The sequence below is a fragment of the Antennarius striatus genome, chromosome 19 (genome assembly GCF_040054535.1).
Source record: "Antennarius striatus isolate MH-2024 chromosome 19, ASM4005453v1, whole genome shotgun sequence".
NCBI classification, from domain to species: Eukaryota; Metazoa; Chordata; class Actinopteri; order Lophiiformes; family Antennariidae; genus Antennarius; species Antennarius striatus.
In genome coordinates, this window is record NC_090794.1 from 10,447,434 (window position 1) to 10,474,734 (window position 27,301).

Genomic DNA, 27,301 nt, shown 5'->3' on the forward strand with positions numbered 1-27,301 from the left:
TATAGAATAGATCTATTTGTAAGGTTCATTGGGTATTGGGTGTTGGGTATGATTAATTTGAAAAATTAAAAACAAAAATTGTTCCGATTAATTTTTTTCTTTCCTTTGAGAAAATTAATGATAAATGCAAGAGGATTACTTGTCCAATGTTCTGTAGTTAAAAGAAAATAAATCCATATTGACACGGGAGATGCAGGATCCTAAGTAATAGGACCCAGAGTGTTTGAAACTCTCATGACCTTAGCTTTTACCAAATTTTAATAATATCGATATCTGCCAATCGGAATATAAACCCCAAGTTTTAAAATCATTGATTTAATATATGTAAGAGTCTGAGCAACAATATCTGCACGGGGATGTAGCTCAGTGGTAGAGCGCATGCTTTGCATGTATGAGGCCCCGGGTTCAATCCCCGGCATCTCCATTTATGCTTCGTAAATTTCTCCGGGAATAAATAAAGTATTCATCTGTTAATCACCATATTCCTAAAAAAGGAACAAAGACTTAAGCTATGAGGCTCACGACTCCCTCCTTCAGAAGATATCATCTGACAGCGTTTGGGACGGCTGTTTCTGAGTAACATGTGAAGTCACTTTTAACTAGCATCTAGGAACATTTTGATTACGTAACTGCTCTATAATGAGTGTAATATACTGCCATCCTCTGGCCAGTTGAGGTCACGCACATCAAACCATAAAGTACTGTACTAGATTTTACTCAAGGTTGCTTATACATTTCAAAAAAATCTGAATGGTACTTGTCCTACTGACAAATAACAATAAATAAATCTGCCTTACAATTAAGATGATGAAAGTCAGTATTTTGTGATTTAATATCATTAGCCACAAACCAGATGGATAGATAGATATACTGTATACTCATTAATCCCGGAAGATTAATAAAGTAGTAAATTGTTCATATCCACTGCTCAAGACATACATAATAAATAAATAGTGGCTAAACACCAAGAGAAACAAGGCAGTTGGAGATTGCAACATCCTGAGACACCCCTGAATTCAAAATTTTATCCTGACCTATTCTCATAGGTCAAGATCATTTAATAAAAGACCCATGATCCAACATGTAACTGGTGCTTTCTATTTGTTATGAGGTTCAGAGATGTGCAACTAAAAAGGTATAAAAGGGAAAATGTGACCTTGACCTAGTTTTTCAAGGTCAAGGTTGTGATCTAATTTTCATCCACTTGCCTCCCTGAATATAACGCCTTTTGTTTCGTCTTTGTATCTTATCCGGTTCCTGAGATATGTGCAAACATATCTCACATAGGTCAAAGCTAATGCTTTGATCTATGGTCTTACTCACACTGGCTTTCTCCCTCGTCTTTCTGTCTTACCCGGTTCCTGAGTGTACAAAAGATGAAATTTGACCTTGACCTAGTTTTCTCAAGGTCATCATCTCATTTTCATCCCTCTTGCCGCCAGAGTTATGTGCTTTTTGTTTCATCTTTCTATCTGCAACGGTTGAGAAGATATTTGGTGGACGGACGGACAGATGGATGGACAGACCGACGGACGAACACACAAACACTGATAACTACAATAACGTATTAGCCCGAATATAACACGACCCTGATTATAAGACGACCCCCTCTTTTTCAAGACTCAAGTTTGAAAAAAGACAATTATCGTACATCTGAAACAAATTATTATAACAATATATTCGAGAGAAAAAGCATGTTATTTTGCCTCATTCAAATCATGCAAAAATTGTCTATCACATCCGAACATTTAAATATGTAAACTAAACTGCCATCACTTTTCGACCCACTTTTCTCCAGATTGTCGCTACGTTTCTCCTTTTTTTGTTATCTCTTCTCTTATTTTCTTCTCTTTTCTTTCTCACCACTTTTTTTTATTTTTCTTCTTCGTGCTTCCGCTATTTTTATTTTTCTTCTTCGTGACATGGGTTTGCTTTGGCCTGGGGAATTAAGTTCAGCATTCGCTTTAAAGATATCTGGCGCCATCTAGCGTTAGGAATGGGTATAATGTCTAGACCCCGAATGTAAGACGACCCCCACTTATATTCGGGCCAATACGGTACATCACCGCTTTGCGGGATGTAACAAGAAACACAAACAACACAGGACAGGATATACCAGAAGACATACACCACACTAACAGACATATGCAACAATAACAGGACACATACTAACCTAAAGTACAAGGAGTACAAAATAGAATAAAAGTGAAAGATAGCAGGAGACGCACACATATCAAAGTCCGAGGACAGGACCTACACCCTTTGAAACAGAAAAATACATCTTTAATTTTTTTTTTTGTTCATCAGACTAGAGCCTAAGAATTATCCATAAAAATAATTTTTTTGCAGCTTTGGCTTGTGATATATTCAGGTTAGGACAGCAGTTTCTGTTTCCCACGTTCTTCCTGTCACAAAAGTCAAAAGTAACTGAAAACTACGGAAAAGATCTGGATGAGGATTTTGAAAACCCACAATAATAAAGTCTATTAATAATTTATAAGAGTGTTCAAACTCATGATATGAAACAATTCATACACTCATAAATGGTCTGTGAAGAAAATTTGTGTCATTTGTTTCATTCCCTGAAATTTACTTCACATAATTTGCAGCGGTCTGTGAAACTGCTCTAGATATGTGGAACCTTCGAGATTCAGCCAGACCTTGCATAGCAAGAAAATAAATGGGTCCTTAGTTCCAAGAGGTCTGGTGGTATGTGTGTGTGTGTGTGTGTGTGTGTGTGTGTGTGTGTGTGTGTGTGTGTGTGTGTGTGTGTGTGTGTGTGTGTGTGTGTGTGTGTGTGTGTGTGTGTGTGTTCCACAACCCAGCACAGCAGGTGATAGCAAAGGCACTCCACAGCTGTGGTGCTTACAGGCAGCCCGACAGCTAGACAATCAGGAAAGCTCTCAGTGTGAGTGACAGGCACTCCTTGTGACTCTGCTGCCCTATAAGGGCACATAAACTTTAGGACCCTGCTATCTCATGCCAACCCCCTTTAACAGCCCCCATCACTAGTGAACGTACCTTCTGGAAGCTTCTGAATGGGAACTTTGAGAAACCACCCCTGAAGTATAAAAAGACACTAGGGGGGTAGTGTGGAGTCTGAACAGGAAAAGTCACTCGCTTGACTTCACCAAGAGAGAGACACTGCCCACAGGAGCAGCAGCTGAACACAGATTTGGAGTTGTTTGAGAAGAGAAGAGGAGCTCAGTGATTTGACAGTTATCTTGAAGACGAGCAGAAACAGAGTATAGTCAAGGTAAGATAGGAATAACTATGCAGCTATGAAGTTCCTACATATTAAAATACTTAAAAATGAAAGTAAAGGACTTACACAGACAAATCAAACTATATTTTGATGTTTACTATCATTTATTTGTTTGGTAGCAGAACCTCCTCTGTACCTCGTACTGTATATTCATCAGGTGTAGCATGCAAGGAGCACATGGCAAGCAGGGTGACCCACACTGCCATGGCTGTTTACCAAGAAAACTGGTTGACCAGTAGCTGTTTCATTTCTTTGTGGACTAATATCAAAAGTATTACTAATGTAGTTGAAAGTAGTGGAATTAAATAAATACCAACTTCTGTCTCTAGAATTTAAAGAAATCCTCACTGTGTTTTTAATGTAAGATTATGTAATTTAAAATGACGACTGATAGACTATCCATTTTGCAAGGTTGTATGTCTTTTTAATCCAATATATAATTCTTAGCTTCTATATTCTAAATGTGTAGAATGACGCATGCTGACGCTAGGGGGATGGGTAAAGCATCAGGACTCCACCCATTCTCAAATGACAAGTCTTTGATTGACAGAGGGAGCATGTGTTCAACGGCCTCCTTCTCAACTCACATGGCTGAAGTAGCTGTAACAGCAGAAAATTATTTCTAAGATATCTTACAGGTTAAGTAAAATAAAAAACTTCTTTCTTTTCTATAGACAATCAATTTTGAAAAAATGTTGCTGTGATATGAGTTTTTATTTCAGAAAAAGAAAAGGGCGTTACTCTCTCCTTATTTCATAAAAAATAACCAGAATTTAATTTTTTGTCATGAAATTTTTTTAAATCTGAATTAACAAATTATTTTTTGTATGGCTTATTGGTAATTAAGAAAAACATGCCAATTTAATTAGCTCAGTGTCAAGCTCTGGAAAAAAATTCATGAACAAAATTTGAATTCTGGCCCAGATTTCTCAGTTGGGACAATAATCTTTGCTTATTCAGAAAAATTGGGGACTGTTTGTCTCAACATATGCATCACACTTCTATCTGTTTTCACTCCTGTGAATGTGTTTCAATATAAATTTAAGAACTATATATATATATGCTTGTCTTCAGATGCCTGAGAAAGCTGGAAATGTTGTGGAGGAAGAGGCTGAGACCTTTGCCTTCCAGGCTGAGATAGCTCAGCTGATGTCCCTTATTATCAACACCTTCTACTCAAACAAAGAGATCTTCCTGAGAGAGCTCATCTCCAATTCCTCAGATGTAAGTAAAACAGAAGTCTTACCCTGTATCTTTCTTTTGTTTGTCACAGCACTCCTTATTTGTAAGAGAACATTGCTGTTTTAACAAGCATATCCCTTGTGGACAGGCCTTGGACAAAATCAGATATGAAAGCTTGACAGACCCAAGTAGACTTGAGTCTTCCAAGGAACTGAAGATTGAGGTCAGGCCTGACCTACATGCACGCACCCTGACCCTGTTTGACACAGGTATCGGAATGACCAAAGCTGACCTGATCAACAACCTGGGCACAATAGCAAAGTCTGGCACCAAGGCTTTCATGGAAGCCCTGCAGGCTGGAGCTGACATCTCTATGATTGGTCAATTTGGTGTGGGTTTTTACTCTGCCTACCTTGTGGCTGACAAGGTCACAGTCATAACCAAGCACAATGATGATGAGCAGTACATGTGGGAGTCTGCAGCTGGCGGATCATTCACAGTGAAACCTGACACAGGTGCGTCTGACTTACCTTATTGTCATGACCCTCATTATGAAGTAACTAGCACGATGACTAATTTAACCAATTAATCCCACCATCTTTTAGGAGAGCCCATTGGCAGAGGAACAAAAGTGATCCTACACCTCAAAGAGGATCAAACAGAATACTGTGAGGAGAAGCGCATCAAGGAAGTTGTGAAGAAGCACTCACAGTTCATTGGCTATCCTATTACACTATATGTAAGTTCCAACTTTCACCAAGAAAATTAATTTTGAAACAGTCAAAACCTGAGATATTGACATACATTTTATATATTCAAGGTTGAGAAGACAAGGGAGAAGGAAGTGGATATGGAAGAGGGAGAGAAGGAAGAAGAAGCTGTGAAAGAAGAAGCTGCAGAGAGCACAGAAAAACCTAAGATAGAGGATGTGGGCTCTGATGAAGATGAGGACTCAAAGGATGGCAAGAACAAGAGGAAAAAGAAGGTCAAGGAGAAGTACATTGATGCTCAGGAGCTGAATAAGACCAAACCAATCTGGACCCGGAACCCTGATGACATCACTAATGAAGAGTATGGAGAGTTCTACAAGAGCCTTACAAATGACTGGGAGGACCACCTAGCTGTAAAGGTAAGATGAGTCTGTTGCTGAAAAATCCAAAACCTATTACTTATTTGTGCTTTTTATCATTATTTAATGAACAGTGCTTGAGCTATATGTTTTCATAATTCATTCTTGTCTTTGCAGCATTTCTCAGTGGAAGGTCAGCTGGAGTTCCGTGCCTTACTTTTTGTTCCCAGAAGGGCTGCATTTGACCTCTTTGAAAATAAAAAGAAGAAGAACAACATCAAGCTGTATGTTCGCAGAGTCTTCATCATGGACAACTGTGAGGAGCTAATTCCAGAATATCTAAGTAAGTCATTAAATTACTAATCACATTGCACACATACGTATATTATTTGCCTGAATGAACACATTTATGACTTTAAGACCCATTATAAATCTCTCGGGTCATAATTTTGATTAAATTACTGTGTACTGCACATATAACATTTCTTGATTTATAAGGTTGTTTGGTTTTTATCTCCTCTTTTAAGATTTCATCAAGGGTGTGGTGGACTCAGAGGATCTACCCCTGAACATCTCCAGAGAGATGCTGCAGCAGAGCAAAATCCTGAAAGTTATCCGCAAGAATCTGGTAAAGAAGTGTCTGGAACTTTTCACTGAACTGTCTGAGGACAAGGACAACTACAAAAAATACTATGAACAGTTTTCCAAAAACATCAAGGTTGGTTGACATAATCTATTTTGTGTAGAAATTTCAATGTATCATATCTTTAGAACTCAGAATCAGTAACACATTATTTCCCGCATTAGCTTGGGATCCATGAAGACTCTCAGAACAGGAAGAAACTGTCTGAGCTGCTACGCTACTACACCTCAGCCTCCGGAGATGAGATGGTTTCTTTGAAGGACTATGTTTCACGCATGAAGGACAACCAGAAACATATTTATTACATCACAGGTCAGTTATTTAAATACATTTCAGTCAAGGATTTTGCTTCATGTTTTTTCCAAATAGACTTTGTACTTGAAATTGTGATTCATTAAATCTGCATGTTCCCCCATAGGTGAGACCAAAGACCAGGTGGCTAACTCTGCCTTTGTGGAGCGCCTTCGTAAAGCTGGCCTGGAGGTCATTTACATGATCGAGCCCATCGATGAGTACTGTGTCCAGCAGCTGAAGGAATATGATGGCAAGAACCTGGTTTCAGTGACTAAGGAAGGCCTGGAGCTGCCTGAGGATGATGAAGAGAAGAAGAAGCTGGAGGAACTAAAAAATAAATTTGAAAATCTTTGCAAGATCATGAAGGACATTCTAGACAAGAAGATTGAGAAGGTAATGGCAGTACTATTGTCTTAATATGGTATGCTGAATTTTATACAATTCTAACAATGATATAATATCCTATAATTGACAGGTCACCGTCTCCAACCGTTTGGTGGCATCCCCCTGCTGCATCGTGACTAGCACCTATGGCTGGACCGCTAACATGGAGAGGATCATGAAGTCTCAGGCCCTAAGAGATAACTCCACCATGGGCTACATGACAGCTAAGAAACACCTTGAAATCAACCCTCTGCATCCAATCATTGAGACCTTGAGGGAGAAGGCCGAGGCTGACAAGAACGATAAGGCTGTGAAGGACCTTGTCATTCTCCTGTTCGAAACTGCTCTGCTGTCTTCAGGATTTACACTGGAAGACCCACAGACACATGCCAACCGCATTTACAGAATGATCAAGCTGGGTCTTGGTGGGTTTTTTTCTCCCTCCTCATGTCTACTGACATTACATGCATTCACAGAAACTAGTCTGTTTATTATACCTTAATACATATTCTTGTTTGTTATTTTCTTTTACAGGCATTGATGATGATGATTCCACAGTTGAAGACATCATCCAGCCAGCTGACGAAGACATGCCAGTCTTGGAAGGAGATGATGATACATCTAGGATGGAAGAAGTTGACTAATAACACTTTGTGTTTTGCTTATTCTTTCTTTACTGCTATTTTTGTAAGTTATAATTCCTCTTCAAAGAGACATCTCCTCATAACACATCACCCCTCTCTCGAACAACATTAACTATTCAAGTTAGAAGATATTACCTGTAATGGAATTGATGGAGGCCGTAGTGTGGTCAGTATGGATCATACCAAATGCTTATACAAAACTATTTACAATCATTAAGAGTGATATAAAGCCGCTGGAAATTTGGCTTATGTCTCTTTTTGTAACTGTTTCATTTTTTAAGAAATGTTTTCAAATTTGTAATAAAAATTTATTTAGAAATAAGATGTAATTTTCCTCACTGTCTGTTGCATGCTAAATGACGTCTATTGGGTACTGGGGAAAAAATAAGAAATCACAAACTAATTGCAATTAACTTTTTCCAACTTCATTTATTGTTCATTCGATGTTCTGGAAATTTCACTGGGTACAGTATTTCATGATTCACTCTCGTCATAGTCACCATGCGTTCCTTGCCCCGATCCGCGGCTCCTCCCCTTGGTGCCGTCCCCTCCAGTTGAAAATGGGGAGGCGTGGCCCTACACAGTGATTGACAGTCCGCTGGGCCTATCGGCGCCCACGAACGAGCAGCATCGGGAAGATTCCAGACGGTTCTAAAGGCTTCAGAGGTTTTAAAGCTTTTAAAGGCTTCTCGAACGCTCTGAACCAGTATTAAATGCCCAACCTCATGTGACAGCTCACACATCCTATTAGCCGAGCTACCTGCGAATTCAGAAGCGACGCTCACACCTCTGCACCGGAGTGTTTCATTTATTGAAGACCAAGGTAAAACAATTGAATACTGCTTACTTAATAAAACCTACTACTAAGACGACAACAGATTGAATATTACAATGCAATTACGCCAGCTGTCATGTTTAGTTAATGTTAGCTAACATACTTGCTTGTTACACTGCTATTACTTTAGGCGGTTTCTACTGACGCTGTGTAACTTAACAATGTTTTGACATTTTGTTCTAATTCAAATAATGACTTAATATAGGATAAAAAGGGCCATAAAATTTAGCTGAGCAATGATATACTTTGAGCTGTGATCCTAGAACAACCATATTCTCGTTACGCTTTGACAGTCGTACATCAAGACGTGTGAAGGTGATCTTAATAATACGGTTTATGTAAACCTGCTGGTCGGGCCGCACTTGTCAAGCGGGAATTATATCAAGCAGGAGTACAACAACAATTTGCCTAAATCAGGTTTCCCGAGCAGACTCATTTCAATGGTGCATTCATAGTCGCCGTCATGTCGCAGTCATAGTTCATTGTTAAGTCCAGATATTTCTGAAGGAGTTAAGGAGGAATTTCTTCTCGCAAGTAAACGACTGGAGTTCTTGTGGGCTCCTGGTACAGTATTTTCTAGAAACTGCATTTCGTCTTGAAGCCGACAGGGGGAGTCATCTGAGGAAATTGGCGATCAGCAATTCCAACCACGTGCTTTTCTGATCAGCGATGAACTCAAGATAATAATTAAGGAGAACATATCAAAGAATTTATTTATACTATTATGTGTCATATACATTTATGGGCTTCCATACAATACAATACAATCAGTGGTTTGTTGATCGTGAAACAATATTTTTTATTTGCTTCATGCAATTAATTTTGTATATCCTCCACCTTTATACAGTATATTCAACTGTGAACTCATTGTTTCAGCAACATTTTCACAATGAAAGTTCAGTGTAATAAATAAGATTTGGTGAGACTTGTGGTTCTGTCTGAGGTACTTTGACAGTTGCTCGTAATTCTTTATGTCTTTTCATTTATTGCAAATTACCCGAGTGTTAATTGCATAGGTCTTTTTTCAGTGCTTTAGGGAGATATATTCATAGTTTCATGGAATACAGGAAATATCCATTTTAAGACTATTTTATTGTGCCTCCCCTGCTCAGATGGTTGACCCTAATGACCAACAAATGGAGGAGGCGTCTGAGACCTTTGCATTCCAAGCTGAGATTGCTCAGCTAATGTCTCTGATCATCAACACATTCTACTCCAACAAAGAGATCTTCCTTAGGGAGCTTATCTCTAACTCTTCAGATGTAAGTTGTTTTTTTTACTATGTGAACTACTGTATGTACGTAATTGTATATTTTCAGAAAAAAATTAAAATATGTGCTGCAGCTAAAAGAAATAGTATTACTCGGTTTAAAGATAGCAAAGGCTGAATTATTTAAAATTGTCATTTCTTTTAAAAATTTTTGGATCTGTGTTCATTCCAGGCACTTGACAAAATTCGTTATGAGAGTCTAACTGACCCATCCAAACTGGACACTGGCAAGGACCTCAAAATTGAGCTCATTCCCAACAAAGATGAGAAAACCCTGACCCTGATTGACACAGGTATTGGAATGACTAAGGCTGACCTGGTCAACAACCTGGGCACAATAGCAAAGTCTGGCACCAAGGCATTCATGGAGGCCCTGCAGGCTGGAGCTGACATCTCTATGATTGGTCAGTTTGGTGTGGGTTTTTACTCTGCCTTCCTCGTGGCTGACAAGGTCACAGTCATAAGCAAGCACAATGATGATGAGCAGTATGCATGGGAATCCTCAGCTGGAGGCTCATTCACAGTTAAACAGTTGGACAGTAAGTAATGAAATGGTTATGCATTTTTGACATGAAATATTGTTTTACTGGAGTATGGACATCTGAAGGAGGTTGTTTACAGTGATCTGTCTTTTCTCTATGTAGTGGAACCTATTGGCCGAGGCACCAGGGTAATCCTACACTTAAAAGATGACCAGACAGAGTACCTTGAGGAGCGAAGAATCAAAGAGATTGTGAAGAAGCACTCACAGTTCATTGGCTATCCCATCACCCTGTTTGTAAGTTAATAGTCTGAACTCCAGATATGCTCCATGTAAGAGTTAACACAGGAATGCAGTGACTAAGTTATGTTCTTATTTAGGTGGAGAAAGAGCGTGACAAAGAGGTGAGCGACGATGAGGCAGAGGAAGAGAAAGAGAAAGACAAAGATGAAGAGGAGGACAAGGAGGAGGACAAGCCTGAGATTGAGGATATTGGGTCAGATGAAGAGCACGACCATGACCATGACAAGAAGAAAAAGAAGAAGAAGAAGATCAAGGAAAAGTACATTGACCAGGAGGAGCTGAATAAGACAAAGCCACTCTGGACCCGGAATCCTGATGACATCACAAATGAAGAGTATGGCGAGTTTTACAAGAGCCTAACCAATGACTGGGAGGACCACCTTGCTGTCAAGGTAGTTCTTGTGATTTTTTTTTCTTTACTTCATTACTTTATATGTCCATGTGAGGCATATAACCAAATTTAAATTTGGATCCTGTGTCTATCTGACTTAATAAACCCTTATTTCCTCACAGCACTTTTCAGTTGAAGGCCAGCTTGAATTCCGTGCCCTGCTCTTTGTACCTCGTCGCGCCCCCTTTGACCTGTTTGAGAACAAGAAGAAGAAGAACAACATCAAGCTGTATGTGCGCAGAGTCTTTATCATGGACAACTGTGACGAGCTCATCCCTGAGTACCTCAGTGAGTATTCACTGAACTGTGGATTTTGTAGCTTACTTAGTAGGGTATTGAATATAATAGTCATGGTATATCATCTTACAAAATCCATATACAGCATATAATTCTAATCAATCTTAATTTCAGATTTCATCAGGGGTGTGGTGGACTCAGAGGATCTGCCCCTGAACATCTCCAGAGAGATGCTGCAGCAGAGCAAAATCCTGAAAGTTATCCGCAAGAATCTGGTAAAGAAGTGTCTGGAACTTTTCACTGAACTGTCTGAGGACAAGGACAACTACAAAAAATACTATGAGCAGTTCTCCAAAAACATCAAGGTTAGTGTTCTCATCTCACACCATTCAGGCTCTAATTTTTCCTTTTTACAAAGTTTTTTATTAATTAGACAATATGTAAAACAATCGTTTCTTTTAAGCAAGGTTCAAGAAATGGAGAAAAGGAATAAGCAACAACAATATAAAACAGATAAATAGTTCATTACTGGCTAATTAAGTTACATTTTTTACATAAGGGGTAATACCTCTACACAATCATATGACCATATGACCATTTGACCCCTTACACTAGCCATCCATACAACCACCCCACAAACATATCCAAGGTAACCCCTGAAACATGTACTATTTTAAGCTTAGTTTTGTTTGAACTGTCAATATATAGAGAGATTGAAGAGATTGTTGTCAGATTTTTTTCCTCAGAGCTTGGACACATTTCCCATCTGTCTGATCCTTCGGCCATATTGTCCAAACACAAAGCTGCTTACATTCTTGTTTGAAGCGCCTTACTGTCGTCTTCTGTTAAGATAGAGGCCCTCTGTCTAGCGATCGTTGAACCGCACAGAGTTTTTGTTTTTTATGTTGAATTCTTTAATGAAATTTTATTTTTCCAGTACTAAATTTCAACCCAACTGACATATTCTTGTGTGACTTTTTAACGTTGTACTGCTTGGTTTTGTCTTTTAGCTTGGCATCCACGAGGATTCTCAGAACAGGAAGAAACTGTCTGAGCTGCTGCGCTACTACACTTCATCTTCTGGAGATGAGATGGTTTCCCTGAAGGACTATGTTACTCGAATGAATGATAACCAGAAACACATCTACTACATCACTGGTAGATGAAATATGCATGTATATATTTTTAAATAAGCTGAAAAGCATTTTAAGATTAGGCGAGTAGAATTGTTGGCAACATTTGCATGTCTGTGTTTCAGGTGAGACCAAAGACCAGGTGGCTAACTCTGCCTTCGTGGAGCGCCTTCGTAAAGCTGGCCTGGAGGTCATTTACATGATCGAGCCCATCGATGAGTACTGTGTCCAGCAGCTGAAGGAGTTTGAGGGCAAGACCCTGGTTTCAGTGACTAAGGAGGGCCTGGAGCTGCCTGAGGATGATGAAGAGAAGAAGAAGCAGGAAGAGAAGAAGGCTCAGTTTGAGAGTTTGTGCAAGATCATGAAAGACATCTTGGAGAAGAAGGTGGAGAAGGTGAGCATAAATTAATAGCACTAAAAGTATCTCAGGTGATTTATTAATTATCATGCATCATCTGTTATCTGAATGAGGCTGAAAAGGGGTTGTTTATACACCTCCACAGGTCACTGTGTCCAACCGGTTGGTGTCTTCTCCCTGCTGCATTGTGACCAGCACCTATGGCTGGACGGCCAACATGGAGAGAATCATGAAGGCCCAGGCTCTGAGAGATAATTCCACTATGGGTTACATGGCTGCTAAAAAGCACCTCGAGATCAACCCAGACCATCCCATAGTTGAGACACTGAGGAAAAAAGCCGAGGCTGACAAGAACGACAAGTCTGTGAAGGATCTGGTCATCCTGCTCTTTGAGACTGCTCTGCTGTCTTCAGGATTCACATTGGATGACCCCCAGACTCACTCCAATCGTATCTACAGAATGATTAAACTGGGTCTCGGTGAGTGTCTCAGTTTATTGGCAATCTTAAGCTTTTGTGACATTTTCAAGTCACCGGGGCTTGAGCCATACATCTGCAAATATCCTGATTTAAAATGAAAAATTATTTGGTTTGTCTGACACATCCTCCTTTCTTCCTTGTTTTAGGTATTGAGGAAGATGATCTAACACCAGATGATGTCACCTCTGCACCCACTGAGGACATGCCCGCTCTTGAAGGAGAGAATGAGGACACTTCCAGGATGGAGGAGGTGGACTAGGCCTCCCTTTATTGCCTGCTTACATTCAGTAGTATGATAAACTTCAAAGCTAAATGTTATAAATGGGCTGGAAGGATTTATGGAGTTTTAAGTTCAGAGTCATTCCATTTAGAACTTTATTTTGGAAGTACCACTTTTGTATGTTGAGTTTCATTGATGTATTTGTTTTTATATTTGTAATTTTCCTGTGTTCTTTGGATGTTCTTACTTTGACTGTAAATATCAAACTTGATACGGTTTCAAATGGTGGTTCACATAAACAAATATTTACCAGGTTAGTCCTGACTCATTCTCTGATATGTTTTGAGCACTTTGTCTTTCCATCCCTGCTTGACAAGATAAGATGGAATGTGAATAAAATTATTGTGCTGCCTGATTTTAAAAAAGCTTATACTGTGTATTGCTTGTATATTGTTCATTACTAAATCCCAAACTGTTTTGGAGGAATGATTACCAACATTAAATGGTAAACTCATTTACATCAACAATGGTTGCTCAACATGACCATGCAGATGCATTTGAATTCTTATGTCATAGTGATGTGGGTTTTCATTTTTAGGATGTTATCTTCTAACTGAAATCAAATTTAAGTGGAGGGACAATTTGTTTAGACATTGTTGAAGTTGCCCACTAGATCATTTGCAATAGTAATAGGACTGACAAATGTACACCAGAATAGATCACGTCTGTGGTGATACTGGCAAATAGAGGGGTGAAGATGCATATGGTTGCACCCCAGATATGCACCTAGGTCCTTGTAATGGCATATCCGTCACTGGTAATGTCATTACATCAATAATGAAGACGCTTATGCCACGACAGTTGCAGAGAAAGACACTTGTCTGGCACGTTGAGTTCAAGAATTCAGGCTTAATCCTTTATACATTCATTATTTAGATTACTTTGGCTGAGCTGGAGGTGGCAGAGACATACATGTTGAGGTTCAATCTAGGAGTGACCTGGTTGGATTAGATCAGAATTGAGTTCATCAGAGCCAAGGTGAGATGTTTAAGAGACATAGAGAGAGCACACTTCAATGGTTTGGACACGTCCAGAGGAGAGACTAGGACTACATATCAGTAAAAGGGTGTTGAGGATGGAGTGAAGGATTTGCAAAAAGTCAGGAATTCATATGAAAGTCACAATAGCTCTGAACTGATGAAAACTACAATTACAATTTCAGAAATATCACTGGTATTACACATCCAGTAATTTGTAATTATAAATATTTTTTAATTTTAATATTCTGGAAAATTACTGGGGGGATTAATGATTATCATCATTAATCCCCGTAGGGAATTAATGATAATAATTCTGATTAATTAGTAATTGATACCAGTTCAGTTCAAATAAATTTTTATTTGATCAACATATTAATACTGCAAATTACAGTCAGTCTTATTCATAACCCTGTATCTCTTTTAACAATGGACCTAAGTGTTTTCCCAACAGTTTCAAGACTTTTTTCCTCGTCTGTTGTCGTCATTTGTTTTTTCTATTTACCTGTAATCTTTGGGATTTTTTAAAATCTGTTTTTCAATCTATTAGTTTGCGTTCAGTTTGTTATCACTAGGGTTCTTAACAAGTACTACGTTGGACATATCTTCAAGAAGAATTTATATTTGTATGAAGTTACATTTATTAATTTTACTGAAAGAGTCTGTATATTGTCACGTCTGAGGTCATGAAGATGCCGCTGCAAGAGTGTTGTAGTGTTCCACCCGCCACCGACAGGGGGCTCTCGCCGCTTCTTAATTCTCAGTGTGTCACCTTGAGTCATTCGAGTCAGATGACTAGCAGAAGCCAATCACAGGTCGAGAACAGTCCGAACCGCCTTACAGTGTGGTGCCCTGGTAGTTGTCAAGGTTTTGATTGTGGACTATCCGAGAGGGGAGCTAGGGCGGTTACGGGTGTACAATGCCTAACAAGACGAAAAAGGACAAGGTAAGTTGCGAATTTCAGAGTGATAAGGAATTCTATAAACAAAGTTTGCATGAATTATATTTCTGTATATTTCTTGGAAAGCCGGCCTCAGAAGTCTTAACCCTTGCTAACGGCGCAGTGTCCCATCACATTTACGTTAGCCAACCAGCAATAATTACCAGCTAGCCGCTATCCTGCCAACATGTCAGCCCTCGGTACGCTACGCTGCTTTGTTTAAGTTAACATTAGCATTGTCCAGAAGATGGTTTTTAAACGTTTATACATAAATACACATGCTCTTCAAGATTATTTATATTTTTGAGTGTTTTCCTGTAAACATAATGATTTAATTTGTTTCTTAAAGCTGAATGCCGGGCTCTTCTGCCTGCTATTGCCTCTGAGGCAACACTTGCTAGCTAGCAATTGATTTGCCAGTGTATTCAAACAAGAGTGCGAGACTGGGCGGGCATTCATGCTATATTTAGCAAAAGATTTTTGCATGGCCGCATTCATTGATAGTCTGCTTGCCTACTCATCTTTTAGTTTTGAGTATTCTAACTTTTCTTTCAGGAGACATCTAAGTCTGTCAAACTAGGCAAGAGTGGAGGACAAGACAATCCGGAGCATGAGGTAAGTTAGCTCAGGGCAGTACTAGACACCTCAAGGAAGACCTAGGTATTTATCAGACACAAGTAAAATTTGCATAGTTGACACGTCATTCTATTAAATTAATTTGACGTTTTGAGCAAGCTTAGTGCTTCTGTCAAATGTCCCTTGTTTGTCTTTGCAGTGGTTCTCAGATGGAATGAGATCATGCCCTCTAATCAGTGAATGAGGAATGATGCAGCAGGACAGTAACATAGCAAAATATTTTATGACAGTATATTTCTCAGCTATGAAAATTCGTGGTATATGCTCTGAAATGCATGTTTCCATCTGTCAGTTCTAACTGCTGACCCTGGTGTAGAATACAATTTTTCAATTTTTTTCCATCACTTAAATTTACTTCAAATTGAGGGCCTAAAGAAGTAAAGTTGAGCATGTCATATGCTGTACAGATTGTACAGCAATGTTGTGCTACTGGGATTTATAATGAATGACATTTAATTTATTTAACTAGTTCTCAGGCACTCGTACAGAGAACAGTATCACAGAAACCCTCCTGTGGATTGAAACACAAGCTTAATACCTTTTGCTGCAAGGTTTTGTATTATAGTAATAAATGCATTTTTGACCGTGGATCACAGCTTTTCTATCTAAAGCAGTTCAAGTTTGTCACATATTAACATTGAATGTGAAGAAACACTTGAGAATGTGGTATGTGGTGTTAATATATCATACGTTTAATAATAATAATAGACCTTTATTGTCCCACAGTGGGGAAATTTGTGAAATACACGGTGAAATTGTGATGGTGATGCTGTACAGATAGGGCTTCTTTTTGGAACACTGCCTATTTTGTTACTCATGTGTTTATTTGTTGACAGCTAGTTCCTGGAGTTCTTTCAGATTATGCCATTTTAGATCACCAGAAAAATCAATCAAAATGATAAGCTTTCATTCAATTTTATCACCCTTTGCGATGTATACTTTAGTTTCCAATAATACTTCTACACTACTATATGAAGTACTATATGAAATTAAAATTAAGATTTTTAAAAGAATTAACAAAATATCACGAAGGTGTTATTGTAAAATACATGCCTTTGCACATGATTTCCTTATTATACAATTTAAAATCCAGGGGTCAGATGTATTTAAATGAATGTTATGCTCATGAGATTTTAACCATGAAGTGAAGAAGAATTAGGGTGGCACTGGCTCAGAGCGGGTTGTCCAGTGTTCTGAGATCGGCGATTCGATTCTCGCTCCTGCCCCAAAAAAAACACCCGTAGGTGAGCTGACAGTAGGAGGTGTCAGCTCACCTTTGGAGCACTGCCGAGGTGCCCTTGAGCAAGGTGCCGTCCCCCCCACAAGCTGCTCACTTGGGTGCTCCACAAAGGGGCTGCCCGCCACTCTACTATCCATTGCATGCTTACAGGCCCCCTTGTGTGTGGTTGTGTGTATTACAGGGGCCTGGAAACACGAATAGTAAGCATGCGTGTGATTGACTAACAAAAATTAGAGTGTGCATTCTTAATTTCCCTTCGGGGATTATAACAGTGTATAAAATAAAATAAAAATTAAATTAAAAGAAGTTGTCACATTTAAAGCTAGATGGAAAAGTACTTTTAATTTTTGCTTAAATAAAATGACAATAGATCTTAAGAAAAATGCACTATTGTCAGTGTTCAGGATTGGTCTGATACTATGCTGGTGTCCTCATACCATGCTTGAGTTAATTTAAAATAGCTCTGATACCATGTTGTCACAACATGAATACAACCATTGCTTTACCACGCTGTTAGTTTAGCAGACAGATGGAACAGAAGCAATTCCAGTATTGTGGAAGTATTTTCATAAAAGCCATGAAGACAAAATCAAAGCAGACTACAATTTATCCCCTGCTAAATTGTTGGCAAAAAGTGTGAAGATGTCTCCTTCAGTACAAGCTGTTTGATTAAACACCTGAAGAGCCAGCACATTTGAGCAAAAAGTCACCCTGGAGCACTGAAATTCATGCTTCATAAATTACCACAGACGGAAATTCACACCTCCTGACATAAATCCAGATAATGTGAGCATGACAAGTAGGAATTTGTCATGATATTCCCAGAAAGAGCAACCTTTCTAAGGTTTATGAGAAATTAGTAAAACATTCTTACTTGATCGATGAGCCATTAATATTGTTACTTCCTCTGGATTGGCTCCCTTTCAGAAAGGCCAAAGGGAAACATTCAGTCAACATTGTAATCTAAAACATGATGTTGATCCTGTAACTACAGGAAAACGTGGTATAAATCATTGTGTGACATTTTTGCACTGCATGATTACAGACTATTTTCACACTTTTAGTTTTGAGTATCTGTTTAGGTTTTTACTGTCTTATTGAAATTCTATGAATTTCCTCGATATGGAGGTAAAATACATGTTCATAATAAAACAAATTAGAGATCACACTTCTCATGACTTTTGCAGCCATTTCAAATACAGATCACTGAACCACTGTTTAAAAAAATGGAAACTCTTAAGAAGTAAAATCTTCACTCATTTCAAGTTTGATATGATGGATGACATCTATTTAAACAGCTTTAAAAGTAGAAAGCAGTCCCCATCTTTACTAGATATTTAATATTTATAATTTAATTGGTTTTCAGAATAATTTTAATTTTTACACCAGATTGATATTTAAAGATGTATGCTTGTAAGTTAGGTGTCAAGACATTATGACCCCTATTTTAAAACCAAGGAATAGAAAATTATTTTAAATATATCCCGTCTGCATTTTGTCCAGACATGTATCGTTTTCTTTGAATGAATAGAATTAACTTCCGAAAAATATTGAAATATCTTCCTCTGCTGTCAAGCTTCTGTATTCACATTTTGTCCTCCAAAGTGTTTTGTCATCCTCCTAGCTGTCTCTTCCCGTAATCAAACAAAATTTTGAAGTCGAACGCGAAACAAACGCCTTTTGGGGGCGACCGTGGCTCAGTGGTGTCGCGGTTCGTCCAATGATTTAAGATCAGCGGTTCAATCCCCGCTCCCACCGAGTTTTGTCGTTGTGTCCTTGGTCAAGACACTTTACCCTCCTTGCCTCCAGTGGCGTATGAATGTTTGTGATTGTTCCGGTGGTGGTCAGAGGGGCGGTAGGCGCAGATTGGCAGCCACACCTCTGTCAGTCTGCCCCAGGGCAGCTGTGGCTGCACACGTAGTCTACCATCACTAAGTATGAATGAGGATTGAATGAATAATGGATCCAATGTAAAGGTACTTTGAGTGTCCAGAAAAGTGCTATATAAATCTAATCCATTATTATTATTATTATTAATAATTATTAATAATAACAATAATATTTCTTGCCGCCAATCGCGAGAAAAGTTGGAGCAAACGTGACGGTTAATGTGCTTTTTATTTTAGTTTACTGTATTCAATAATTTTTCACCTAATTTGCGTTCCGGTAGCATTAACTTTTGTCCAAAAGACGACGGTAACTCATACCTTAGGATTACCTGATTACATCGATGTTTTTTTCTTTCTTTCTTCCTTTCACATTGCTTGATATGTTTCATTACTATACAATTTGATATATAAATGACATTATGAAATAAATAACATTATGTTGAAAAAAGGTAGTCCTCTAGTGTCTTGGAGCAGATTAAGACCATTTACATTATTTGTAATGGGAAAAACGTATTTGGAATTCTAACAAATCGGTATTCGAACAGCCTTCCAGAACGAATTGTGGTCGGAAACCGAGGTTTGCCTGTACATAACAGTACATTAATAACTATGCCAATAAATGTAGTTATGACCATAGTTACAAAATACACAAAAAGACACATTTATGCAGTGACATACGGATAGAATAAAAAGGAACTATCTAGTTCAGCAAGCTAATTTGTCAGCACACATTTATTATTTATCTATCAGCTTTCAAAACAGATGATTTCACTCCCACTCACATGTTCTTGCTCTACCTCAATGTCATTGATGAGGGTTTTTTTTCGTTCAACAGAACACTAACAGGAAGACCAACAATAGTGTTCCTCCAACCACTCAGCTGCTGAAGGGGAAGCAGACAGGTTCCCAGACACCTGTCAAAAAGGACAAGAGGCAGAGCTCCTCTCGGTTCAGCTTGAGCAACAACAGGGAGCTGCAGAAACTGCCTGCTTTCAAAGGTAATTAATGCTTCAACGGCTGTTATCTAATCACAGAAGTGGCTGTGAACCCAGTGATCCGATTTTTTGAGTTGATCCATATATACTAACACTTTCACATTTGTATGCCTGGTGCTTCCAGGCAGGAAGAATTTGTGCTTGTATGTGAAGATGGAGAAGCTTGCCTTTTCTAGCCTTTTGCTATATAATAATCAATTTAAAGTGTTTTTTAGCCTGGCTTTGTGACTACATTTTGTTTGAGAAAGGAATCCCTGTAATCTGCAAACAGGAGCAGGTTTCAGAGAAATACATGCTCACAGGTCTGTACTCGGTCTTAAGATGAAAGCTTGACAAACATTTCCTACTTTGTCATCTTCACTGTAATACCAGTCTGAGCATGACATTATGCAATGCACAGAACCAGAGGACATTTATGGCATGGACTTGGGGTTGGATTTAACCCCAGCATCTATATTTAGTGATAATCCAGAGATAAAGCTTTAATTCCATGGTCTTTGTATTTGAGAATGTTACCAATGACCAGCATGTCTGCCAGCTTTACTTCTGTACCTTCTTTTTTGTTCCCTTTGTAAAACAATAGGTGATGATTTTTTGCCGATTTATATTGACTTTTACTGTCAGAGCTTCACGCCAGAATAGCACCACATGCAAATGAGTGGATGCTGCTGTGAGGCCTCTGGGCACATTACCATTATATGACTCTGCATATTTATGCATAAATACACACAATGTTGTAGTGCTATAAGAATAATTGCGTAACTTGGCAGTCCAACCTGTGATGTCTTTGCTTTTAAAAAGTGAACAATTAAATATACACTCTGGCACCAGTGCAAGACACAATTCTTGGAAAAATGGACTCTACATGCCGTAAACGAATTGGAAATCAAGAAATGACATCAGAATGTGCCATTTCATTTAAAATGTACTAGTGGCATGTTATGAAAACCTGAGTTAATATTCTTTGGAAAGATTTTTTTTTCTGAAGTCTGATTTTATTGGCTGGTTATGAGATTAATTGGTTTTGGTGTGTGAGCTGCACTGATAGCAATAGTTCGGATAGGTTCTTATCTCAATTGTTGTTAGGTGACTACTCAGCCTCCACCACCCACGCAGGGACCTCCATGATTTCTTTAAGGATTATTATTGTGTACATCTGTCATGCTGGTATGAATGAATTGGAGTACACTGCATTGTGCAAAATAAATCAATTGTCAAAACCTGTAGCACAGACCTCAGATCAGGTCCTGTTGTCAATCAGCTGGACAAGTGACAGAGCACCAGTGTTTCACAGCTCATTTTGAACAAGTGATGGAAATCACCTAGGGTAGGGACGTCTCCTTATTTTGTCAGCTCTCTTTTTTTTTTTTAATGTCAGATAATAACAGCGAGCAAAGGACTGCCGCGAAGACATGTTGTTAGGTGTCTCTCCCACATTAAAGCAAAGTAACAATGAACTAAGTGCTTATTACTTCACAATAAAAAAGACCTGTCCCTGTACAAACAAAAACAAGTTTGAAGAAACAATGACAAAGAGTAATTAATTGTTGTGGCCTGGGGCTGAGTGTCAGTCCTTTAAATGGAGGACTATGGTGAAACTCCCAGGCAGGACCACATTACTGCTTTTGGGGATGGCATTAGTTTAGACCACATGGACTTAATCCCAGCTGGTCTGAGTGTGGCCAGTTGAAGACCAGCTGGGACACGGTATGGAGTGTGAGCAACTGTGTTTGCTTCCATTTTACAATCTTTGGTTTCATCCTGACCATTAAATGTCTAATATCTCTCTTACCATTTAAAACAGGCACTGTTTCTGCAATAGGTCTGGGCTTGCGCTAGCCATTTGCCACTTCGCCATAGGCGAAGTACATTCCAGATTGGCTACAAGGTTTTTAGACTGTGTAGCCACAGTGGCGTTCTTATTTTCATGGAAAAAAGGCTAAAACTTACAACTTTTTCGCTCGCTATTTCCGCTAGCGAGCGGCGCTCGCTATTTCCGTTAGGCTATTTCCGCATGCCGATGGAATTTAGCCGAAGCATGCTGACGGAAATAGCCGAAGTGACCCGAACGCTCCCGATCATTAAATATGCACTCAGGTCATGACCTCCTTTAGTCCAATGAAAAACAAAAATATTGTTTTTTTACAAACTGAACCCGTGAATTGGTGTAAGACAAGGTGAGGACGATCGATCAAAAGAATCCAGTGTTTTATAGTACAGTTTGTGTTAAAGTCCTCATTATTAAACAAATGGTGAATGCTGAGAGGGGGGAGGAGTGGTGACAGACCGATCAGAAGGTAAATGAAAGATATTATCAATATTTGTTTGTAGTCTTAGACTTTTGTTCCCTATGACCAGCAGGAATAACCAGCGATGCATGTAAATGTGTATTCACCTCGCTTGCTATTTTTCATACCTTTTTAAATTGAAATGAAAAATCATGTTATTGAATTTAAAAAACAAACTATGGCATACCAATGGTGTTGTTGGTGGTCAAAGTTGAAATGTCTTCTAGTCTAAGTAAAACTTACAAGTAATCATTGAGTAATATTTTGTATAACTGTATCTTCACATAGTGAATGAAAGTTTTCAATTGTTGAATATCACATTTATACCTGCATAAAGTAGGACAGAAATAAAGATAGTTCAGCTTGAACTGTTGACTTTAGTGTATTTTTGTAGGTAAACTGAACAGAAGATTTTGCCCTCAGAATGCAGGAAAACAACCCCATTTTCTAAAAAAATTTCCGGGGGGAGGCCCCCCGGACCCCCCACACCCCCCCGCGACGAGAGTTGGTCATCCGCCCATGCGCCACTGTCTTGGACACAGAGTGTGGCTTTTTGTGGCTTGCTCAGTTCTTTTACACTGAGCCACAGTGGCTTAGTCATACTAGCTCCTAGTGCAAACCCAGTAGGTGAACTGAATAGTGGTATAACATGTTAAGCAAAACATTGTTTCACAATGATTACATTCTGACATCAAACCTGTTACTTTTACCCGAGGATAAAAGTAACAGAAAATAAATTTTAACCCAAGATTAATCAAATACAGTTAGAAAATCGATTACCAGCATACATAACTAGCACCAGATGTTCAATCAAAATAAAATCATAAATTTTTTATTTAATAATTTTTCAATATTTTCTTTAACATGACAATCAGTTGAACACTCACAAGGTTTTTTTTTCTACTATGAAATGTAAAATATTTTATCGTGTTTAGTCTTTTTTTATTGTGTCAAAAAAACCCAGTCATTTAATTAGTGATAAAAGTTGCTTATTTCCCACACTCCAAATGAAAGCTTTGATAACACTACAAATACCTGGTCCCACAGTGGCTAAGTTGGTATTATCACGTAGTCCTGTCCAAACATGCTTCTCGTTTGGCGTTTTCTCTCTAGGCATGTTCACTACCTCCCGATGGAAATACGTCTGAGGGCTTGTCCTGCACAGCCAACTTTGGGGCAATACTAAAATCCCTGTTTAGAAGTACGGCTTTCCCACGAACCTGCCTCAAAACAAAGTTGGCTTGTTGTTACACTGGAGGACATTTTAATGTCACAACATCTACATTTGGTATTCCAGTAGTTGAAAAACTTGATGCACAGGATGTTGAATGTGTTGAATTTGCTTCAGCCCAAAGTATGCAACACATTTGTGTTTTGGATAAATGTTTACCCTAGATATCAAAAGACAGCTCATAAACAGCAGTGAAAATTTCTACAGGGGGCTGCTTATTTCACTGTTCTATCTAAGCGTAGGTATTCTTATCGAAAACCCAAGTCTACAATCCATCTGTTGGTGTTCGCTATGAAAAAAAATCATAGCCATCCATCCATTAAGAAATTGCTTCATTTAGTTTGTCTCCATCTGCTGGATAGATTACCAAGAAACAACTACAAACATTTGTGGAAGAAACAATCAAACTTAATAAGAGTTTTTATTGTCATTGAGGCATGTAGTGCACATGGCCCACATATAACAAAATTCCATTTACGCCATACCACTCCAGGACCCCTGAAACAAGTCACACACATCCTGCATATATAAAGTACACATTGGGGGTGGTTCGGTTCAGTTGGTGCTTTTTTCAAGGGCACCTCCGCAGTGCCTTGAGATAGACTGGCCCCTCTATTACTGGGCTGGGACATAAACCTGCAACCCTACAGTTCCCAACCCAAGTCCCCACCCACTGAGCCACGGCCTCCACAGATGTCACTTTATATAATTTAACCTAACCCTTGTATTGTAGTCATGCTAAACCTCTGAGCAGCTGTTATAAACAATGGATTGACATGAATGACATATTTATATAGATCATCTGTGCTAAATTTTAGCATTACAACTAACAGATGTTATTGAATTGAGCAGATATAGGTGATACAGTATTTTTATTTTAGTGCAGTGCACATATCTTTTCTTTATGTTGGATAAAGTAGAATGCGTTGTCTGAAAATACAGTTCACTGTTTTTTAAGGAGTACTATAGGAGAAGTAGGAAGAAATTCCCTTGTTACAAGAGCTACTACAAAAATTACATCACTTTCTTACACTTTGATTACTTTTTATGTTAGAAGGTGAGCAGACAACACATTTTGCTTAATGTCTGTAAGGCATCATTTGCCAACAACACATGACAGTGAGTAAGAGAATGAGATACATTGTATACAATTATTTTCTCAACATGAGTGCTTGATGTTTAAAACAGGAAACCAAAAAGTGAGGCAGGATTCAGGGAAGGGTTTCCTGTCCCACTTCTGTAGGTGGCAAAGGAAGACACTCCACATGTAAGGCACTTCCTTGGTCAAACATCTTTCACAAAAAATACAAAAACAAATTACAGGTAGTTGTCAACCTAGGAACACAAGTGGTCTCCAGAGGTTGTTGGTAGGTTGAATTGCGTAATTTGTTATTTATTAAATTTCAATCTATAATCAACATTTGAGGTCATTTAAATTACATTACTGCTCAAAATACAACAGTCCTATTCTCGAAGACTTACCATTAACAATTACAGGACATGAAACGCATAATACAATAAAATACAGGTTCAGATAGTTTTAAGTTAAGACTTTTTTGATAAATGTGGTTTTCAAAACAAAATACATGCAAAAATGAGAATCAGGTTTACGTCATTTCACTCGACTTCACATCTGTCCGCCACAAATATTGAAGTCGTAAAATCACTATAAAACAGTTCAAAGTACATAATATGTTAATGTACAGTAAATCAGAATAATAAATATATTATTTGCCTGTAGCAACCACCGTGTGGAGAAAGTGGCTGAAGACGAGACGGCGACATATGAGACTTAACTTCTCCACCACAAATATTTAGACTCTTTCTCTCGCTAGAAAACGTTTAAAAGCACATAATGCCATAAGAATGAAAACACATATCATATTAAAATACTTATGTATAGTTCCAATATCTACCATTATGCGTCACTTGTGATTTGCTTTGAATTCAGATTAGTTTCTGCACAGCAAACCTTTGCTCTTACTAATTTCATTCTTGAGGAAAACTCTTAGAACTCTCGACCAGTTTTTTGAGCACATCCAACAACATCAGCCAGATTCAGCTGTTGATTTTGACGATAAACTGTACAGTGGTGTATTGTGTAGCTTAACGGAAGAGGAGGGGAGAGAGGAACTTATTGTTGGTGAGAGGCAGAGTTGTTATCATTAGGAATCGTCATAATTGCCGCTATCTTCACTAACCTTTGTGTTATCATCCATGATAAACAGTGAAGTATCCAAGTTACAAAGCTAGACACACTGAGATGCTCACAGAGACTACAACATACAAGACAAGAAAGGCAGTTGAGTGTTGAAGATATGCGTAAGAAGTGGTGCTACACGGCAGGGGTTGTGGCAGAAAGGGGAACTGCAGTTCAATAATTATATATGGCGGTGCATATATTACAGTATCCCTGAATGTTAGTAAGTTGAATATTCGTATGTTGAAGACTAACTGTATATCTCATTAGCTATGACATGGTAATGCTGTAAATATCTGGTTTTGTAACAACTCCAGTAATTGTGACCTAGCCTCTACTGTAGTTGAAGAAAAAAAAGACCTGTGGACTTCCTGCTGTGATATGTCAAAATATTTGAAGTCTTTATCATTCTGCTGCAGTATTTGAACTGTTTGTTCTGTAATATTTCCAGAGTTAATGAAAAGTAGCTTACAATAAGGCATCTCTAATTTGATTAAATCCTATTGAGAATTGAGCTAAAATGAAAGGAAAGTTGTACAAAACTGTGGTGAGATCAGCATTGTTGTTTGGTCTACAGACAGTGTCACTGAGGATAAGACAGGAGACAGAGTTGGAGGTAGCAGAGATGAAGATGCTGAGGTTCTCTTTGGGAGTGACCAGGATTGATAGGATCAGGAATGAGTTCATCAGTGGGACAGCACATGTTAGAGGTTTTGGAGATAAAGTCAGAGAGGCCAGACTGAGATGGTTTGGACATGTCCAGAGGAGAGATAGTGAAAATATTGGTAGAAGGATGCTGAGTTTTGAACTGCTAGGCAGGAGGCCTAGAGGAAGACCAAAGAGGAGGTATATGGATATATATGAAAGTGGACGTGAAGGTAGTTGGTGTGAGAGAAGAAGATGCAAAAGACAGGGTTAGATGGAGGCAACTGATTTGCTGTGGCGACCCTGAAGGGAAAGCCGAGAGGAGGAGGAGGAGAAGAAAAAGAAGAAGAAGATAATTGATTTTTGGTATTGATAGAGCTGTGATTCTATAAGAGGAAGATGTTCAAGACTGTGTTGATTCTCTAAAATAAGTATAAGTTCTTTAAGTTCTAATTATGGAGATGGTAAGAGTAAGACCTGTAAAGTAACCCCCTTACATCACATTCAAGCGCACTCTCTATCATCAGAGTTCAGCTGAAATAGTGTAGATGCAGCAAAAGAACTCAATAAGGTTTTGGGGAGCTTTGAATGTGTGCATGTGTTTATGTCGCCTTTTTCAGAACAACAGATCTTCTGATGGGGAGTCGCCCCATAGCTAGAGAATAGAATGGCAAGAAAGATCCCTTTATACACTCAAACTAGAGCATTCTGTTCAAATACCCCACTGTTTGGACCAGCCATGGTTGATGTTAAATTGTGTTCTATAACTGGGACATTATTCTGGGGAATTCGTTCACGTTCCTTCAACTGTGTAGCCCTGCTCAATGGTTTCTGGCATTGCAATCTGAAAGATAGATGGTTTACATTTTCTAGCCAGTGTAGCAAGGGCAAACACCAGTCAAACTACAAATGTAAAAAAAAGTGTTAGCAAACATAGCAAGTATAGACTGTTCTGTTTTTCTTTGATGCTCCTAAGAGTAAGGTTACAAGCTAACATTAACCAACAGGACAA

At 38.6% G+C, this 27,301-nt stretch overlaps 3 protein-coding genes and 1 non-coding gene across 4 annotated transcripts in view; all 4 read left to right on the forward strand.

The window, feature by feature from the left end:
* Nucleotides 1-352: 352 nt before the first annotated feature.
* On the forward strand, nt 353-424 carry trnaa-ugc (transfer RNA alanine (anticodon UGC)). The gene has a single exon. It is a non-coding gene; the product is annotated as a tRNA-Ala (tRNA).
* Nucleotides 425-3,090: 2,666 nt separating this feature from the next.
* hsp90aa1.1 (heat shock protein 90, alpha (cytosolic), class A member 1, tandem duplicate 1) lies at nt 3,091-7,765 on the forward strand. Its single transcript, XM_068342121.1, has 11 exons — nt 3,091-3,256; nt 4,340-4,489; nt 4,596-4,962; nt 5,053-5,186; nt 5,268-5,576; nt 5,694-5,859; nt 6,044-6,234; nt 6,324-6,471; nt 6,578-6,846; nt 6,929-7,262; nt 7,372-7,765. The coding sequence occupies exons 2-11, from the start codon at nt 4,340-4,342 to the stop codon at nt 7,479-7,481; spliced, it is 2,178 nt and encodes a 725-aa protein (XP_068198222.1). The 5' UTR covers nt 3,091-3,256; the 3' UTR covers nt 7,482-7,765.
* Nucleotides 7,766-8,130: 365 nt separating this feature from the next.
* hsp90aa1.2 (heat shock protein 90, alpha (cytosolic), class A member 1, tandem duplicate 2) lies at nt 8,131-13,635 on the forward strand. The gene is made up of 11 exons (XM_068341963.1): nt 8,131-8,304; nt 9,429-9,578; nt 9,759-10,125; nt 10,231-10,364; nt 10,448-10,762; nt 10,884-11,049; nt 11,173-11,363; nt 12,009-12,156; nt 12,257-12,525; nt 12,635-12,968; nt 13,115-13,635. The coding sequence occupies exons 2-11, from the start codon at nt 9,429-9,431 to the stop codon at nt 13,225-13,227; spliced, it is 2,187 nt and encodes a 728-aa protein (XP_068198064.1). The 5' UTR covers nt 8,131-8,304; the 3' UTR covers nt 13,228-13,635.
* A 1,453-nt stretch (nt 13,636-15,088) lies between these two features.
* Nucleotides 15,089-27,301, forward strand: part of ppp2r5cb (protein phosphatase 2, regulatory subunit B', gamma b) — a 30,874-nt gene continuing 18,661 nt past the window's right edge. Inside the window, exons 1-3 of the mRNA XM_068342334.1 lie at nt 15,089-15,171; nt 15,721-15,780; nt 19,766-19,928. Of these exons, the coding sequence (XP_068198435.1) occupies nt 15,145-15,171; nt 15,721-15,780; nt 19,766-19,928 (250 nt within the window). The 5' untranslated portion in view covers nt 15,089-15,144. The remainder of the gene's footprint in view (nt 15,172-15,720; nt 15,781-19,765; nt 19,929-27,301) is intronic.

Bases quoted from the DNA above. Each gene is read 5' to 3' on its own strand.
- hsp90aa1.1 (XM_068342121.1), top strand. From the start codon at position 4,340: ATGCCTGAGAAAGCTGGAAATGTTGTGGAGGAAGAGGCTGAGACCTTT. The intron at 4,490-4,595 runs GTAAGTAAAACA...CCTTGTGGACAG, and splicing joins TCATCTCCAATTCCTCAGAT to GCCTTGGACAAAATCAGATA. The intron at 6,235-6,323 runs GTTGGTTGACAT...TTCCCGCATTAG, and splicing joins AGTTTTCCAAAAACATCAAG to CTTGGGATCCATGAAGACTC.
- hsp90aa1.2 (XM_068341963.1), top strand. From the start codon at position 9,429: ATGGTTGACCCTAATGACCAACAAATGGAGGAGGCGTCTGAGACCTTT. The intron at 9,579-9,758 runs GTAAGTTGTTTT...TGTTCATTCCAG, and splicing joins TTATCTCTAACTCTTCAGAT to GCACTTGACAAAATTCGTTA. The intron at 10,763-10,883 runs GTAGTTCTTGTG...ATTTCCTCACAG, and splicing joins AGGACCACCTTGCTGTCAAG to CACTTTTCAGTTGAAGGCCA.